Below are 19,982 nucleotides of genomic sequence, written 5' to 3'. Positions count from 1 at the left end.
AGACCTATGGGGTCGGCCCTGGGCAACCCCTGGCACGCATGCCAAACATGGCAGGCCAGTAATTTTTGCTGGCACACAAAACCCTCTCTTATAATCTTCCATTTACAATTGTGAATCTTTGTTCTCAGTGATGAATTTTGTTAAGTCTCGTAATAGGAGTAGCCTGACAGATGAAAGTAGTAGCTTGTGCATATCTCTGAAGGTCACGAAATATAAACCTGATGTAAAATCTCTGTCATCAGTGATGCAGCAGCAAAAGTCCCACTGATAATATCAAACAGAGTCATAAAGTTTTCTGTTGGACTATCAGTGTACATGTATACATTAAAAAATAAGTGTATTTTTCATTATCAAATACTGTGATTTTGTCGCTCGAATGAATTTTATTATTTCTTCAAGGTTCTTCACATACGTACACCTTAAGAGATATCAAGTAGGCGTAACATGTTCTCAAAAAATTAGGGTTGGCACGTAGAAGAATTTTGAGTCAGAGATTTTGCTGGTTTTGGCACGCACTCACAAAAAGGTTGCCCACCCCTGCTCTAGTCCTTCAGCTCTGGTTTCTTGCATACTTTTAGCTTGGCCATCCCCTAGGCCTCAGGTATTTACTAGATTCTTTGCATGGGCTGAACAAAGAGAGAAGAGAAAGTGCTTGGAGGATTAAACGGGAGATTTCGGGAAAAGGCAAACATTACTTCTGCTCACATTGTATTGGCCAAATCTCAGTCACATGATCCCACTTTATTGCAGAGGAGGATGGGAGATGCAGACATCCTGTGTGCTCAGAGTTGGCGGGGCGGCGGGTGGGGAGGGGGTGGGGGCGGCAATAGAAATGGGAACTGGAGAAAACATAGTCTAGTTTTAGCCACGGAGTGTTACACCAGAGACCTGAAAGTTTGGTGACCACTGGTTTTCAGAGGCATTGAGATTTCAACCAAGGCACTACCGTGTGGTGCACACTCAGCTTCTGAAGGACATTGGATTTGAGGCGTGCTGATGGCCTATAACTAGGAAAGTTGTTCACCACTGTGAAGAGAAGATAATAGCATGCATTTCAGGAGTTGTTTTGGAGAGTAAAGGAAACCATGAAGATGGAACTGATTTGTTAACTAGAACTGGATACCTTGGAAGTAATTAATCTGCAATGTTGCTTGGGAAGAAAGAAAAATGCTAATGCAAAGAGGATTTGGTAATAAATGTTGGCAAGTAGGATATAGATATTTTTCTTTGGAAACCCATTGCCATGTTTCATGTCATTAAATTTTATTTCTTTTAATGAAGTAATTTTTAAAAAATGTTTTTATTTATTTTAGAGAGAGAGAGAGGAAGGGAGAGGCACAGAAAGATAGAAACATCGATGATGAGATAGAAACATCGATGATAAGAGAGAACAACTAAAGGCAGCCTCCTGAACGCTTCCCCTCACTGGGATTGAGCCAGCAATCCAGGCATGTGCCCTGACTGGGAATTGCACTGTGACCTCTTGGTTCATGGGTTGATGCTCAACCACTGAGCCACACTGGCCGGGCTACTGAAGTAGTATTTATAAATACCATAGAGCAGGGGTGGGCAAACTTTTTGACTCGAGGGCCACAATGGGTTCTTAAACTGGACCGGAGGGCCGGAACAAAAGCATGGATGGAGTGTTTGTGTGAACTAATATAAATTCAAAGTAAACATCATTACATAAAAAGGTACGGTCTTTTTTTTTTAAGTTTTATTCATTTCAAACGGGCCCTAGTTTGCCCACGGCTGCCATACAGGCTTTCCACAGTGTATTATTTAATATCTTTAATTTTTACTATAACGGTTATATTTATGATTATTATTATTTATGGTTATTATTTATAATTTGTAAAACTGATTTTTAGTGATTGTAGACTTTTCACTGATTTCAGAGTGACTGCTTTGAAGAGTCCTGCACAGAGCCTTGAATTGAAGTGGGGAAAAAAAGCTGAGGGCTGGGTGGGTCTTTGTAAGATAAATTACAATACATTTGATACTATGAAGAGAATTTGTTTTTTCCTGTTTTGCATTGGCTATATGTTGCTTTGATTTCATTCTGCATTTATGAGGCTTGTAGTATTTCTTTTCTTTGGCTTTCTTATTTGTAACTGCAGATTTAGCGATTTCTTTTGTGTACCACTGCCTCCCAGAATTTGGCCCAACAGTTTTGAGTAGCTGAACGATTTATCGAGGACAGATCAGCTGAAATGTGGCTCAACTTTAGTAAAGCAGACGGAATGACATAAGGTTAGGTGACTGATGTGTGAGTTTTTGAATTTGATTTGGTTTTACATGGAAAGGTTGAAGCAATGATCCATGTATTCTAATAAAAATCATCAGTACAAATCAAATAAAATCTGGCTTAGTGGCTATTTTCCCACTGTCACTCATGGCTAGCCTGTGCTGTTACAGACCACATTTTGGCAGGCACTGGTTTTTCCTACAACAACATCTTAAAGTAGTATTGCAATCTTTGTATGTTAAGAAGGCATCTTTTCTAATCAAACTTTCTGCTAATCTCATCAGATAAATCATTATTCTCTACTGACAGCTCTGGCTACCCTTAAACCCCTTCCCTGCTTCTTGTTTTCTCTCAAGATGCCTGGTTATTGTCATTTTTCAGGTCTCAGTGTCTATTTCCTTTCAAACTCAGGACATTTCTTCCATTCCTGAGGAAAAGTTACAGCTTTTTACCATTCCGCTTAGTGAATTTGTAGACCAGTAGTACATCATAGCAGCTCATCTCTGTCTGACCAGTAATTCATCGATTATCAGATGGACAAAAGGCAGGCTGCATCCAAACTGTAGACCAAATAAAAGACTGAAATGCTTATTCCTATGATTTGATTGATTTAAACTTAAGAAAATATCAGTTGATTATAATGTATTTCAATGTCTACCTCCAAAAGCTGGACTAGTAAATTAATGCAGATGTATTTCAACTACTTCAGTTATGTCAGTGGTTTAAAGCTCTTAGAAATGAAAGTAAGAGTAGCAGCATGGTTAGGGGAAAGGTACAGTTCATTTTTTTTGTCATTTAGACAAGACCAACTATCACAGCCCCTGGGCCTCTCTCAAACCAATGCAAGCTCATGTCATATTGGTCATATGGTGCTGTATAGGATACAGGGTTGCTCAGAGGGGAGATTGGCACTTTTTTCATTGCTGATATGATTTTAAAATGCATATTGCTAGATATGAAAACTGAATCATTATAATACCATTGAACTTTCCTATTTTTGCAAGTATTCTAATGAACTTAAGCAAGTATTTTGTTACCTGTTAGAATTAAAGGGGGGAATGGAATGGCCTCTTTTATATCAGATAACTTTCGTTTTTTTTATGCTTTTGAAAAATAGTGTTGGCCTGCTTATGCTTAAGTATGCAATTTCCTTTGATCCCAATTTCATACTTTCAGTGTTTCCAGATAAATCATTTTAAATGAGATAACTATAAAAAACATTTTAGAAAGCAGAAAGCATATTACGCCAGTTTGGTTACATTATTGTGAGATAAAATGTAAAACACTTTAGGTCACCAGACACACTTCTCTGACTACACACACACACACGCGCGCACACACACACACTTATAAGCCCAACTAGGAAAAACCTTTGCAAATATCTGCCAGGCATTTGGCTGAAATGAATTATAGGGAAATCTTTCTAAGTATGAATAAGTCAGAGTTGAAATCCACCAGTACTGTTCAGCTAGTAAAATGACATAGGCTTCATCCAGGGTTAAAGGGGCCATTTCCACCTTATATTGATGACAATAAGTTAACCCACTCAATAGTGTACAATATGCATATGTTCTATCAAATGACCAAGCTTTACTCACAGTCTTTTCTGGTGATCAAGCTTCTCTCCCCCCCTGCCCTCCCTTTTATTTTTTTTACAGTAGTTAGGTCATTTGTGTAACTGACCTCTAAATGTGGGAATATTTTCTTTCTAAGGAGTCAGTTTACTTACCACTTCTAAAAACTTAGGTATTTCCCACTTTAAAACATTTTTAAGTTTTTTTGGCCAGCCTACAAAAACCACACTAGATCTTCTTGTGACATATGTGTACTTCTGTATCCTTGATTTTATTAGGAAGTGCCCACTGAGGCAAGTCTCCTTTGTACATAGTGGTTTCTAGAACGTGGTACAAAGAGGCAAGGAACAGCCACTCAGGACAGCATGGACTCCAAAATGGATTATTTAACTTGGCTTCATGCATTTCATTGATTCACTAGTGGGTTGCTCAATCTTGTCTTTATCTTGGCTGAATTCCTTCCAAGTTAATAGTATATATGTCTTCATTTATTCTAGTTACTGTCCTCCTTATCCCCACCGAGGTCACACTGCTGCTACCACTAATAACGTTATCCATTGAGATGTCACCAGGGCATAAATAAACAATTGAGGAATAGTTCTTACCAATTCATATAGGACAGAAATTTCAGTCGAGTTTTGCATGTGCTTCCCTATATTTCTGTGCTTTTAAAAACCAGTTGACCACAGACCAGAGGATCTGCAAGGTTGTCTAGGATATTGTGAAGGGTTATCAGTGACCCGAAGATGGGAGGAGTGGGTGTTGAGGAAGTTTTCACTTTTTTCTTTATACACTTTGTGGTTTGATTTTTTTTTCAGTAAGAACAAAATTAAAAGTTAGTTGTAATGGTCTTAAAGTATCTCCCCATAGATTGCTGATTAGTTGCACAGGGAAAAGTTGTAATTATACAGTGGAGAATTCCCATAATACCTTGACCAGGTGATAAAATTAGAATAACAAATGAAGGAGGCAGACTATGGCTGTATGTGATATTCTGGGAAGGACACAATACCACTTATATAGTTTTATGTCCACCTGAATATAATCCTGAGGCAGCATCAGAAAAAAAAGCCAAGTTGAAAAACATTCTATAAACTAACTGGCCTGAATTCTTAAAAAATACCAATATTACAAAAAGAAAAGGAAGACAGGAAATTACAGATTAAAATAGATGAGAGTGATGTGCTGATGAAATACAGTGAGTAACAGGATTTTTTTGGTGTGTGTATGCTTAGTTAAATGTATTTATTATACTTGAGATCACTTGTTATTTATCGACTGTGGATTAGATAACAGTATTATATCAAAGGTAGATTTCCTAATTTTGATAACTATGCTCTTTTGTTCTTAGGAAATACTAGTAGACACAGAAGTATTAAGGGATAAAAGGATATGACTGCTGCAACCTACTTGATAATGGTTGAGACATAGCAAATTACGTAGTTGTAACTGCATTGTGATAAAAAAAAAAAAAACTTTGAAAATAAAACATTAGAAAAACAGGAAAAAAATTAAATGTGTTGTTCCTGCCCTACCAGCATAGCTCAGTGGTTGAGCCTTGACCTATGAACCAGGAAGTTGCTGGTTTGATTCCTGGTCAGGGCACATGCCCAGGTTGCGGGCATGATCCCCAGTAGGTGGTGTGCAGGAGGCGACCCATCAGTGATTCTCTCTCATCATTGATGTTTTTCTCTCTCTCTCTCTCCCTCTCCCTTTTTCTCTGAAATCAATAGAAATATATATTTTTAAAAAATGTGTTGTTCCTAGACTTTAATCTTTAAACTTTTCTTGATTACCTTCCAGGTGGAGCCAGATTATCTGTGGGTTTTGTTTTGTTATTTTGTTTGTTTGTTTTGAGGTTCCTTGGTATTTTGATGGTCAGCCACATTTGAGACTCACAACCCTCGAGTTTTTTTTTTTTGTGAAGAGTTGGTAGGATTATGTTGAGATTGATCAGGTGCCACTAGATAAGTAGCAGAAAATTCCTCAAACTTGGAGTGAAAGGGTGAAAATTGACTTTGTTGAGTGTGGGGAAACGAACTTGGTGCAATGTTGTTGCATTCTTTGTGGGTTTCAGCCTACTCCGAGCAGTCTGTAGTTGACCAGGTGACTTACTGTTCTTTAAATGCCACAAAAATTAAATGTTTTCTTCAAATTCTGTTCTCTCACAATTCTGATCATTGAACTTTTATTTTATGGTTGGGTATCAGACTGTATATTTAGGCAAAATTCTGTTGAGCCCATTAAGTAAAAATAAAGATATTCCCCCATGTCCAAGCTATTACAATTTCACATTTGTAAATTATTTCAAACTCATTTTTAATGGACTATTTCCTTTCAAATACATGTGGAGATGGTGTTATAAAACTGTAAACAGTTTATGCATTTTTACAGATTTCCATTTTATGTGGTTGATACTGATTTACCTCTTTTTAATTGCAACAGAGGTAAAGAATTAGTAGTTTAAAACAGTAGGGACTGCGTGTTCTGCTGTGATCAAGGAATTAGATAATCTGGCTTGTTTGCTTAAGGGGTCTGTATCTTGAGACTTTTATAGGGTAGTATCAAGGCTCTGAGCCTTCTTATTATGCCAATACCCAGAAGATTGCTTTAATGAGAAGTAAAGGGCCTTTTTCCAATTACAAGGGAATAATTGTATTAAGTTCCTGTGTTATGTCAACCTGCTTTGATTTGATTACTGCAAAAGAAATGGATTTATCTGTCAGTGTTACTTAATTAAGCCTTCTCATTGATGTTTTGCAGAGTAATACAGTGTGGTTTGCACATTTGAGCCTAAATACAAAGAAAATTGGCCTAAAACTAAGACATGACCCCTAAAGATAACATGTAAGATTGATTGCTTGTCATTGGCAGGTCAGAGGCTGCAGTGCTAAACACAGGTGGAAGATAGGGATGTTGAAAGGACAAAATGAAAATCAGTCAGTGGGAGTGATTATTGTAAGTGAAAAGGACTGTGCTAGGAAACTGGATTTTAGGAAAGATTTTTGACTATTTAAAACTGTTTGGCTTCACCAATAATAATCAGGCATCTGGAATAGGGAATGAAATGAGGTGAGACTGGAGGGAACAGAAGTTGATGTTGCTACAGTATAAAAGGAAAGAAGATAAAGAAGAAAGCAAGAGGAATGATGCCATTTGGGAGAAGTGGACCATTGTGGTTATGCAGAGCAATTACAGCTCACAAATATTTCAATTAAGCCAGCATCCCTTTCCCAGAGCCTCACAAATGGTACCCTAGGGAGAACAGAGGTATGGGGTGGGGGGAACAAAGAAGATGTAACTGTTACATGTTTCATCTTGGCTCTTTCCCCCTTTCCATTGGAATAAATGTAATAAATTATTTATCAAATAGGGGTTTTAAATATCAATTTGTATATCTTAAGTCATTATAGTATTATGGGCTTTAAACCATGAAGTTACATGTATGATTTGAAAAATGCATGCAAAATTGCATAGACATGTTAATAGAGTTATATATTTTACTCTATTAGGGTATAAAGCATATTTTAAAATTTATTTCTTTGTTTAATATAAATTTTCTAAAGTATCTTCCTTTTATTTTTCACATTTTGTTAGGTCTATTGGTAAATATACCCTTAAGAGGTACTAAGCACCTAATTACAAATTTCCCGTAATTATATTTACTTTTAATTTAGGTAGCTTGAAGCTTATCTATGTAGTATTGGAGCTAGATGCTATGTTTTAAAGTCTTCACATATGGCAGCTTACTTTCAATTGTCACTCTCAATTGATTTTGAAATAAGTCCCCTCACCCCAGAGCATTATCTTAGTAAGACTAATTTTTTTAAAAAAATATATTTTATTGATTTTTTTACAGAGAGGAAGGGAGAGAGATAGACAGTCAGAAACATCGATGAGAGAGAAAGATCGATCAGCTGCCTCCTGCACATCTCCTACTGGGGATGTGCCCGCAACCCAGGTACATGCCCTTGACCGGAATCGAACTTGGGACCTTTCAGTCTGCAAGCTGACGCTCTGTCCACTGAGCCAAACTGGTTTCAGCATAAGACTAATTTTTATTAAGTACTTTTAGACCAGTTACATTTTAAAAAGTCAAAGGAGGCATGTACAATTCACACTATTGTACTCTTGCTTCAGTCATTCACGGTTCTTCTTTCTGGGCTGTTGCTCAGAAAGAAATGATCCTGAACGTATTGCCTTCACTTTAAAGGGAAGACCCAACTGGTTAGTTTCACACAGTTGAAGTGGAAGGGTTTAAATAACAGCCATGTCTCTGTATTTCATGTTACATTATTCAAGTTAGAATTTTATTCAAGTTTGGTTGTTATTGATGCCACCAAGTTATATGGGTTGATACAGACTTCAATGTTATTTCCTTTTGTCTCAATTTCATAACATAGCTCTTTACTCACCTTGCGTTTCAAGATTTTTGAGTTTCAAAATGAGGAACACAACTGGCATATTTATAACAAAAAAGTTATATATTTTATTTAGTTACTTTTTTAGTATTTGAATTTTGTATTATATGAAAATGCTTTTTCTGTTTTAGAGCACCAAAAAATGTAGTTAACTTTATATTTTAAATATGTGAGATTGTTTAATGTACAACTGTTTTAGAGCACCAAAAAATGTAGTTAACTTTATATTTTAAATATCTGAGATTGTTTAATGTACATTTTTGAAAAATAGTTTATTTTGAACTTCAGAAAAAGAATATTGTTTTAAGCAGTGTTCTAAAGGACACATTAATATAAGTTTAAGTTCATAAAGGCTAAAAAATGCAATCATTTCCCCCTGAACAAATTTTCCCACTAAACTTTCTCCCCTATATATCCATATTTTACCCTTCTTTATACAATTTATATACTTAAATATAAACTATAAAATCATCTTATACTTGACCTTTGAGTTTTCAGATTTATTTGATAAGTAAATTCATCAGTGCTGAGAATGCCAGTGTTGACAGCAGTGATGAAATGGAAAGCCCAGGTCTCCCTGCTCTGGATTGTAGAATCTTAGAATTTGTGTGGGAGGCATCACCACAACCCTCATCTTTTGCTCAGTCCATTTGGGAATGTCAGGAAGTTTCTTGTCACTCACAGTTCAGATCACTCATTATGAAGTGTATCTCGTCTCTTATGGAAACAGAAAGAAGTGATCATGGCTTTGTGGACATTACCTCTCAATATTTGAAACTCATCAAACTCTTCCCTCTGCCTTAGTGCTCAGATTTGACTTCAGATTCCTCTACTTTAAGCTCTTATTATACTTGCTGCTAATGAAAATGTGCACATCCTTAACACGCTCTTTGCTGATGAAATATTTTGAACTCTAAATTCATCTGGCACTGACGGAGAGCATATGCCATCTCAGTTTGTGCGGAGGGCTCAGCCAAGGGTTCTTCCTGGACTAGGAAATTAGTAGGAGCCACAGATGTACGCAGTCTGTGATTCTCCATGATGATGTGGAGCATTTAATAGTGTCTGTTGTTTCAGAGCAAAGGATTTAAGACAGTGTAGACTTCAACATGTTTCAGAGTGATTATCTTTCCAGGAAAAACAGCCTCAATCCCCCAATGCATTCTGAGTGTGTAGAAGCTTTCATCAGGAAATCAATGTATTTCCACAAAAGTAGGGATTTGTAGACTCTTAGAGCGATGCGGAAACCAACTCTGGTTGTTTTACGACTTCATGAAATTCTAGGGCCTTGGATGTTGGGCATGATCTGGGTGCAAAGTATGGAAAGAACCAATGCACAACTCTAATGAACCCAAAGTGACAGAGTTAGGTAACTCTCACACGTGTTTATTTCAATAAAGTTTAAACCTATGTAATATTTTGTCTATGTTTTTAGCTTGGGCTGTTGGTCAGCATATATAACTTTTGACAGCATATCAGTTATATAGCACACAGAAATATGTTGAAGTGGTGAGGCGGAAAGAGGATATTCTAAAAGTAAATTAAGGTTCAAAACATCTGATGGTTACTGAATTTTCACTGTGATTGTGCTATAGAAGTTCATGGAGGAGGTGAGATGTGTTTACTCTGAGTACATTGGCTTTTCTAAAATCCAGGAGAATATTTGAAAGTTTCTGCCCTATTAAGCAGAACTAGTGGTCATTAAAAGTGAGAGTGAGGTTTCCTTGACTAGGTCACCATTTTACATATTTATGTGGTTTAATTGTCTTAGATTTTGAGTAGTATTAGTAAATTAGGCTCTCATGGCAGATACTGGTTCCTGAGTATTTACTATGGGCCAGGTACTTCTAAAATTAGTAGGAGGCACAGATGTACGCAGCCCGTGAGCCTCCATGATGATGGGAGGACATTTACTAGTGTCTGTTGTTTCAGACCCTAGAGCTGGTTTATGCCGAGTTGCTACTAAAATCCAGGCCTCCATCTCAACTGCCAGTGCTATGTTTTCTGATATTTGTCTGGTCCATCGGACAGTTTTGATCTCCTGGAAATTTGAGAAATCAAACCATCAGTTTAATGAATGTAGATGAGAAATCATAGAAATGAAAAATTATGTCTATATCTTTTCTCTAAATGGAGTGTTCTCCCTTCACCTCACTTTGGTGTTTGGATGCTGAAATGTCAGCCATGTGAGAGGGGGCTTATGCATAACTCCTCAAATAAATACAATGAAAATTTGTGGATTGCCAGGCTGCCTCCTAAAGCAACTGTCCATACCAAGAAAGTTACCATATCGGTGCTAGATTAGGGTAAAATAAATAAAATAAAAAAATCTTGCACATTTGAGCCCATTTCAGTCTGTGGAAGAAAAATTTATTTCATCCACTTGCTTTTCTCCTCTCTCTTCTGTTGCCTAGGACTAGGCTATTGTCTCTCTATTATTTATTCTCACTTTGGACAGAGGTGGCAACAGAACAGGGATGCTCATTGTGAATCTTGTTTCGCTCTTTGCTTTGCCTACTCAGTAGCCTCTAGGACAGCCGTGGGCAAACTACGGCCCGCGGGCCGGATTCGGCCCGTTTGAAATGAATAAAACTAAAAAAAAAAAAGACCGTACCCTTTTATGTAATGATGTTTACTTTGAATTTATATTAGTTCACACAAACACTCCACCCATGCTTTTGTTCCGGCCCTCCGGTCCAGTTTAAGAACCCATTGTGGCCCTCGAGTCATAAAGTTTGCCCACCCCTGCTCTAGGATAATGACCCCTTCTCCAGTCCATTGTAGTGTACATTTTGATAAGCTCACTACTCCTCTGGCTTTATTGTCCTCCTTTTGTTTTCTAGTATCTTGATTTCTTTTAATATTTACTTTATATATTTATTGTTGTATATAATTCTGTAATCTTTTGTGAACACAGAATGGGCATAAACATCCAAATGAATACATTTTATCTGCTGGGGGGAGTGACTGAAGGTAACATTCATTGGAGCTGGTCCTGTAGAGATCTGTAGTTCTCATCAAGAGGGTATTTTTTATGGTGGAGAAAAACACTTACTGGTTCTTTGCATTGACAGCACCTGTGTTGGCCATCTCTGCCATTTATTGTCATTTAAGCCTAAGCTTTCTCATCTATAAAACTAGAGACCCGATTCACGAAATTCGTGCAAGGGGCTTGGCTCCTGTGTTGGCAGCGGCTGACTCTGCCTCACCGTGGCTTCATCGGGAAGGTCGTCCGGAAGGACATCCGGTCTAATTAGCATATCACGCTTTTATTATTATAGATGGTTATACTATTAGTGCACTGAAGTGCTTAGCATAGTGTCTGACGCATATTTAAGCTCACTAAATGTTAGCTGCTGGTTTTTTGTTTTTTTTTTTGAGAGATGAACAGTTTAGGCAAAAGGAATAGAGGTACAGAAACACGGAGGCATACAAGTGTGGGTGCAATGTTCAGATATACCAATAGGGAGTTAGCAGTGACCAAGTGTAGGCCATGTGTGGGGCTTACATAAAGAGTGAGTCTGGGCAAGAACCGCTGGGATGCAGATGTGATGAGGGCATGTATTGAATGCTGCGGAATCCTGCAACCGAGGCAGGGATTTAAAGAGAGGGAGGGAGTCAGGCAACTGTTGGTGTGGGGCATGCATCTGTCTTGACTTTCCAATAAAGTAGGCTGGTGGATCTCGAATACCTGTGTACATGAAAATTACTTGGGGACCTTGTTAAAAACACAGTGTTTTTCCCCGACCCTGATCCTGTTCCAAGAGATCCAGACTCACTAGGTCTGCCTTGGACCCTAAGATGCTGCTCTTTGATGAGTGTACCAGGTGATTCAGATGCACAGTGGTCCTCAGATGCACTTTGAGAGTGCTGGAGCAGTTGTTGAGGGAATACATGCCAATGTACCAGCAGGTCTGATGAAACTCAGTGGGAGGGAAGATAGAAACAAAAAACATAAAAGTAGCATGTTTACATTCATTATGAGTTACAAATATCCATGTTCTAGCCTTGTGTTTTCTTGCTATAGATGATTGAGCACCAGTTATACAGATATAGTTTCAAAGATAAAATCTAATCAACAATCATATGATTGTTCTCTTAGGTTTTGGAGAGCTAGGAATTCCTCCCTATCTTCTAGATCTAGCAGGAGGGCAAGGGACAGCAAAACCTGTTATAAAGAGAGCAGTAACAAGGAGGAAGGCACATAGCATGAGGTCAGGAAATGAGAAAGGTGGAAATGGGAAAGGATGGCAAAAGAGCAGAAAGATTTGATTGGTTGAGAATCTATTTGTAAAGGAACCCAGCCAGTATTTAACCTGTTTTGAAAAAACTAAACTTGAAGCATTTTTAATGAGTGGATTGCTCGATTTTAAAATTGCCCAATTGGGAATACTCAAGTTTTGATGTGTTTTATCTGCCTGCTAATTAGCATACTGCATGGTTGACCATCATTTTCCCTTTATTTTTGTGGATAGAACATGTATATGAAGGTCTCTTGCAACACTACAGCTCAAGTCTGGATTAAAAATGCATGTCACTCTGCATTAGTAAGAGTTCGTACTAAATTATAAACAAATTCTAGTATATCTGTTCTCCAACTCAATTCTCTCTTTTTTGCTCTTTAATATGATTTTTCCTCTAGCACAAGACTTCTCTATCCTGGCACAATTGACATTTGGGACTAGAACATTTTTGTTGTGGGGGATTGTTCTGTGTATCCGTAGGATGCTTAGCAGCATCCTGGTTTCTACCGACTAGATGCCAGTACACCCTCTCCCCTCATCCCCCCGAAGCTGGGATGACTCAGAATCTATCTGGACATTGCCAGATGTCCTCTGGGGACCAGACTTGCCCCTGGTGGAGAACTGCTAGCCTGGCATTACTATGGTCTTATTTCCTCCTCTCTGCTTACTTTTTTTGTTGTGTTGTTAATCCTCACCCGAGTATATTTTTCCATTGATTTTTAGAGAGTGGAAGGGAGGGGGAGAAAGAGAGAGAGAGAGAGAGAGAGAGAGAGAGAGAGAGAGAGAGAGAGAGAGAGAGAGAGAGAAACATAGATGTAAGAGAGACTTATGGATTGGTTGCTTTCCGCACACTCCTTGACCAGGGCTGGGGATGGAGCCTGCAACCATGAACCCAGGACCCTTCAGTCTGCAGGTGAATGCTCTCTCTATCCACTGAGCAAAGCCAGCTAGGCTCTGCCTACTTTTTATGTTTAAAACCTTTTTTAAAAACTGAAAAGATAGAGTGTCTCTGAACAATATGACAACATCTTATGGTAGAGATAGGGATTCATCCCTTTTCTTTCATTATTTTTTGGCCAAATTTAAGAGCAGAAGTTTCTCCAATTAGTCCGAACTGACTATTTCAGGTAAAAAGGAAGTTAAGATGTGCCAGACTTCTGAAAAGCTGAAATGTTCGAGAGATTTTTGTCACAGTGTTTTTTTGTTTGTTTTTGCTGAAAATATTTGCTTTTTGCTTAAGGATGAAGTGCAAAACTTATTCATGTGAGAATCCAGAGGGTTCTAAGTAATTTCTTCATGTACTTCAGTTCCGCATACACAGGATAGGCCAGGAGGCTGGGTTGTTAAACAGCAGATTTGGAGAAAGTATTGCACCTTTTATCCAGATTGGATGCATGCCCCAGAGCTTTCTTGACATTCCTTAAAACTCACAGTCCCTGATTTTAGCTGTCCACAGGGGGCGTCTATTTGCTGTTGCATTATCTTCTGAAGCACCAAAAGAAAAAAGAAAAAGGAACCAAAATAATTTGTTTAAGAAAGAAAGAATTCAAGTTTAGTGCTAATAGTTGTTTTTTATTGTTGTTCTATTTCATCTCATAAGATATTCTAAAACAATGTGTACTCCACTGTACCCCCAAAATAAGTCAATTAATTATACTATGACTACTTTTGCTGATAATAAAATAGCAGTAATAGAAGGAATGACAGTAGTGCAGAAAGAGAATAAACAATATCACTGAAATGTTAGGAAACACAATAAATGGGATTATGTCTGCTGAACCAAAGTTTCACACCTCCTCCTCCAATGCTGTCAGAGGAAGTTTGTGATGGCCATCTGTTATCAACCGTGATCAAAATAATAGAACAGCGAAACTTTTTATGCTTCTAAGGGGCCTTTCATCAAAAATCTCAAAGCTGCCTCTAAATATAGAGTGACTGATCTCTAAAATTTTAAACCACTTTTATGTTTTAAGCAATTAATATGATAACTTAGTTTTTATATTCTCCATCCCGAGTACTTGTCACTTGAGCATCCAGCAACTGGTCAGCATTAGAACGTTGTTGCTGCAGATTTTAGAAGAATGCCAACTTTTCCCGTAGTTCAAGTAGGTCGCTCCACTGTCATTTATCAAAGTAAAACTTGGACAACTTTAATTTCCACATCTCAGTGCCCAGATTAAGGATTGTAGACCAACTGGCCAACTCTATTTTTTTTAAAAAAAGACCGAGACAGTGTTGTCTCGACTTTAAAAGCAAAATCCTGATGCCCATATAGTGCACTGCTAGAAATAGATGACCAACTTCTTTTTTGTCGTGTGTATGTTGCTGCATGTCTGTTGTTTGGTGTGACAAGTGGGGCTAGAGACCAGAGTATTCAGGAGCATTATGGCATGGATGCTGCCAGTGTTAGTTTGAATATTTACCTGAATTTAGCTTTGTTTTGTTTTTGTTTTGTTTTTTTACTAAGGTTGTGTTAGTGTATTTACACTTATTTTGTCCTAAAGATTTAAATAAAACATGCAGCGCAGTTTCATGCCTATAAAAGTCGAGGCTATGAAACACTGTGAAAGATGGAAGTACTTTTTATGCTCATACCTCTGGTTCCTGAGGGTCCAGTTCACTTTTTTGCTGTGAATTTAAATGAGTTAATTTAAGTAGATGGGTCAGAAGCCACTATCATTGTGGTAGCCCTGTGCCTGATTCTTAATTAAAGGCAACAGGAGATTAATTTGAAACATTAATTTAAAAGTGCATACACAAAAAGAAAGAATTATTGCAAGAAAGCCTAAAGAACTTTTCTCTTGTCCCTAGATGTAGAAGACAGAAGTAGCTCAGGGTCCTGGGGGAATGGAGGACATCCAAGCCCGTCCAGGGTAAGTATATCTAATCTCTTCTCCCACATCCAGACACCCCGCATATGTAAATTGACAGAGCGAAGGTGAGTTTCTCTCAAGCACACACACAACTGCACAGATATATATTCGCACTAAGTTTAATGAGGATCAGCTTGTGTTTGGATTTTTTTTTTCATTCTCTTATTGGATGCTGTTATTGAATTTGACACCTGTTCTACTTCTGCTAACCAGAAGAAAAATCCTTCATTAAATATTTGCCCTTACTTTGCCAGTTATTGATCTAGTATTATAGAAAGTTATTTTTTGTAGCTGGCACAACTTTGGAGAAAAATCCTAGTACTGTATCTCTGTAATATATTGGTGTAAATAGACTACTGAATAATTCTGAAGATGTAGTGTGAAGGACTAGCCTATCAATATACTCTACATAATAAATCTGTGTTGATTTCACTTTGTGAACATGTTATTATTCCACCAGTAGTGCCTTTGGTCATCAATGAGATTCATTCATTTGTTTGGTCTCAGATTTTTGCTATTCTTTTTCATGGATTTCCTCCATTATTAATTGGTTGTGAGTTTTGATGTAACGGAATGGCCATGGAATGGGAGGGAAAGGAGTGGTTAGGTCATGCATGTTTTTGTATGTGTATGGCTTTGGGCATGTCATTTCACCTCTTTGATCTTCATTTTCCTAATTGATAAAATGAAGAAGTAGAACCAGAGGGTCTTTTATGTTCCTTCCAACTTATATAATCTGACTTCACCTGAATCGTTTCTAGGCTCTGTAGAATCCATGTCCGCTTTTATAGTATGCATATAATGCCCCAAATTAAAAAAAGACTTAGAGCCCATAGCTGAGCAACCATCTGTACCTCCCCCAACCAGCTATATAGATGAAGCATTCCGCAGGGAGCATTTTGCTCTAAGTATTCACATAAATTTGGGGGAGGGGGAGTGGTCTCTGTTTTGGCATAAGAGGCAAGGAAGGTAGGTAATCAAGCTGTCAAAATGAGGACAATTCAGCAAGCCGTAGTTACTCATTCCTACCCATCCTTTGGCCTTGTGGTTCTCACTCTAGTCTTCAGGGTATAGCAGGGTCTCTAAGCTTACCAGTAACTTTATTCAGCCCTTGTACCAGCTATTGAGTTTGACATTCTAATGCATTATATGGTTGGTTTGAGGAAATCTTTCCTCCTCCTCATGTTACAGTCTGCACTTGCAGAAATAAATCCATTCTCCTTGACAGCAAGTGTAGGAGATGACAGTGCTTCCCTCCATTGTTTAGTTCATTCAGACTTACTTAATTTCTTACTATTTCTCAGTTTAATACACACAGTACTTTCAATTATATTTCTGAGAACAAGATCCGGTTAGGATCATCCTGAATTTTAGTTAGTGTTCATTAACTGTTCTGACATTCTTTTCAGGGAATACGTTGGTGAATAATTTGAATCAATATTTTGCTATTTATATTTTCTAAATCCAGGGAGTTTGAATGAGAAAGTTATTGTGGCTGACTTGTATCCTTGCAGCCTAAGTCTATCTCATCTTAAAATGGCGATACTATCAGCTACCTTGCAGTACTATGCAGAGTTTTAAATTAGATAATGTATGTTAAGCTTTTAGAATACTTTTTAGGGTAGGGACCCTTCATAATAACCAGTATTATGCTTGGTAAAGAATGAGTGAGTGTAAAACCCATACTGGGTATGTGGCATCTTTCTCTGCACTGACGTAGTGACAGCGTCAGATTACAGCATCATTCAATTAATTTCTATAAATGAGGGAAGGCAATTGAGAACGGGTTTGTTTGGAACTTTAAGGGTTCCAGTTATTCTCTAGTGAGCTGACGTTCATTTTCATTTTTCATACAGTATCTGTCATTTTTATGTGAGCATATTCTGCCCTTTGGCTAACTTGCCAACTGACACCTCTGAGTAAATTTGACTTAGTCGTTATGGGCAGTGCAACCTGCTGAACAAAATGACATTTTTTTTTTCTTTTCCTTTTGGGCTATTTAATGCACCTTTGTAGATTGAAATTTGAACCATATAATATACAAGTACATGCTTTGCTTTCGTATATGTTATCAATTCCTCCACGAAAAGTAAGTGACTGGGCAGTTTAGAAACATTATTTTAATTTTAAATTCCCATTAAAACAATGAGTTGACCTTAATAATGACAAAGTTAATGTCTGCTTTCAAACCATTTTTTTTGTGGTACACTTTGTCCAAACCCAGAAGTACTCATTTATGCAAATTTGTGATGTTCATTCATAGTCATCTATCTAATAAAGAGGGAATATGCTAATTAACCCTCATGCTGTCGCAAAGATGGTGGCGCCCACAGCCAATAAGGAGGGAATATGCTAATTGACTGCCCCACCCTCAAATATGGCAGTGCCCACAGTCATAAGATAGCCAGCAGGAGAGGGCAGTTGTGGGCAATCAGGCCAGCAGGGGAGGGCAGTTAGGTGTGACCAGGCCAGCAGGGGAGGGTGGTTGGGGTCAACCAGGCCTTCAGGGGAGGACAGTTGGGAGGGACCAGGGCTGTAGGGGAAGGCAATTAGGGGCAACCAGGCTGGCAGGGGAGGGTAGTAGGGGCGACCAGGCCGGCAGGGGAGGGCAGCTGGGGGGAGACCAGGCCGGCAGGGGAGGGCAGTTGGGGGTGACCAGGCTGGCAGGGGAGGGCAGTTAGGGGTAATCGGGCCGGCAGGGGAGCAGTTAGGCGTCAATTAGGCTGGCAGGGGAGTGGTTAGGGGGTGATCAAGCTGGCAGGAAGAAGCTGTTAGGGGCAATCAGACAGGCAGGCAGGTGAATGGTTGGGAGTCAGCAGTTCCGGATTGTGAGAGAGGGATGTCTGACTACACATCCCCCGAGGGGTCCCAGAATGGAGAGGGTGCAGGCTAGGCTGAGGGACACCCCTCCCACCCCCCACCCTCCGCCCCCCAGTGCTTGAGTTTCATGCGCTGGGCCTCTAGTATTATAATAATTTTAATATTCTATGTGTAATTACTTGTGGAATGATCCAGTTCTCTTACAACCACAATAACAACCTATAACCAAACATTGCATTTTCAATATCATAAAAAACCATGTGTTGCTTTTTCAAAGCCTCTACCTGGATCTTTCAAAAGCTATTGATTACAGACTGTGGGTATTTTCTCTTATAGTACAACCTTGCTTTTTTCAGAAAAACAATGTGGGCCTATCAAAATAATAACATAATATTTACAATATATTTTATGTCAGGTGTTTTGAAGGCATTATTTCATTTAACCACTTCAACAATTTCATGCAAGTTGGTTCAATTATTATTGTTTCCTAGATTTCACAACAATTATGAAGAAAATTTGAACTCTGCAGACTCTAGAGCCCTCTCTTAACTACTGTACCTGTGAAAATTCAGGTTCCTTATAATGAGGTTCCTGGGTCAGAATGATGGACTTTTAATTTCTTTGGGTCAGAGAGGACTCACTAGTGGGCAATTTATGTGCTGATTTTTGTTCATGTAAAATTGAATTAGATAATGTATGTAAATGCTGTTATTTTATTTACAGAACTATGGAGATGGGACTCCCTATGACCACATGACCAGCAGGGACCTTGGGTCACATGACAATCTCTCTCCACCTTTTGTCAATTCCAGAATACAGAGTAAGACAAATTTTAAATTAACGTGGCTTTTTTGAATGAACGTTTTACCATGGAAGGGAGAACAAAAACCCAGACAGATGTTCTCTTTTTAGGAAACTGGATTTTTAGTCAGTTCTCTGTAGTAATTTTAAATTGGAGGGAAATATTGTTAGTCTGTGCTTGGTAATAACACATGAAGAACTAAGTTTCCCTACTATGTGGAATTACAGAATTTCATGGAATCTACATGGAACATTTTGTCTTCCTTAGATACTAAGCATTTATCACAATTTCAATGATGCAATAGTACTTGTCTAAGTAAAGGTTAATGAGATAAAAAGTGGTGAATACTTAAAATAAAAATGTATTTGTGCCTGATCATTGGCAATGAGATATCGTCAGTATTAACTGTGAATTTTTATTAATAAGGTTATGGAAACCCCTTTAATAATTCACATAGGTTTATTATGTTTAAGTCAAAGTCGTGCCTTCAAGTTGAATTGTAAAATCTCATTGTGTGTTTATCGGAGGTGAACTACAGTGCTAGTGGTCTAGGCAGGCATCATCCTACTTCACTGAGAACACGCTATGTGTTGTTTGAGACAGTCTGCGAGCTTCTTGCATGCCCTTTCTACTGGTTAGTATAGTTTTCTGCTTTTACTACCCTGTGGGATGTTTGTTTAACAGCAGTAACTTAAGCAATGGAAAGATAATTCATAATGGCTTAAAAGGTCTCAATAGCTGGTTATTTTACTTATGATTGAAAAAATAATATTTGTTCTAGTAAAATGTGAGTTTTTAACAATGTTAGTAAATCTCTCAACTTGGCCAAATTTTTTTTTGAGAATCCTCAATAAATGAAGTTGAATTTCTTGGTGCAAGGAAAACATACAGCCATACTTACATCATTCTGAAACCATAATTGCAAATGCTTTTAAAGAATGTCTCTATTTTTAAGCCTTGTATAGTTACTTGTTATTGAAGGGGGGGTAGATAGTCCTTG

At 38.1% G+C, this 19,982-nt stretch overlaps 1 protein-coding gene across 26 annotated transcripts in view; it reads left to right on the top strand.

Moving 5' to 3' along the window:
• Positions 1–19,982, top strand: part of TCF4 (transcription factor 4) — a 339,804-nt gene that overhangs the window by 107,186 nt on the left and 212,636 nt on the right. For all 26 annotated transcript variants that reach the window (XM_081097247.1, XM_081097260.1, XM_081097252.1 and 23 more), the window contains 2 exons: positions 15,299–15,360; positions 18,904–19,000. In XM_081097247.1, coding sequence (XP_080953373.1) covers positions 15,299–15,360; positions 18,904–19,000 — 159 coding nt within the window. The remainder of the gene's footprint in view (positions 1–15,298; positions 15,361–18,903; positions 19,001–19,982) is intronic.

The sequence above is a fragment of the Myotis nattereri genome (assembly GCF_964212035.1).
Source record: "Myotis nattereri genome assembly, chromosome: 8".
In the NCBI taxonomy this organism is placed as follows: domain Eukaryota; kingdom Metazoa; phylum Chordata; class Mammalia; order Chiroptera; family Vespertilionidae; genus Myotis; species Myotis nattereri.
This window is presented reverse-complemented; position numbering and strand designations above follow the sequence as displayed.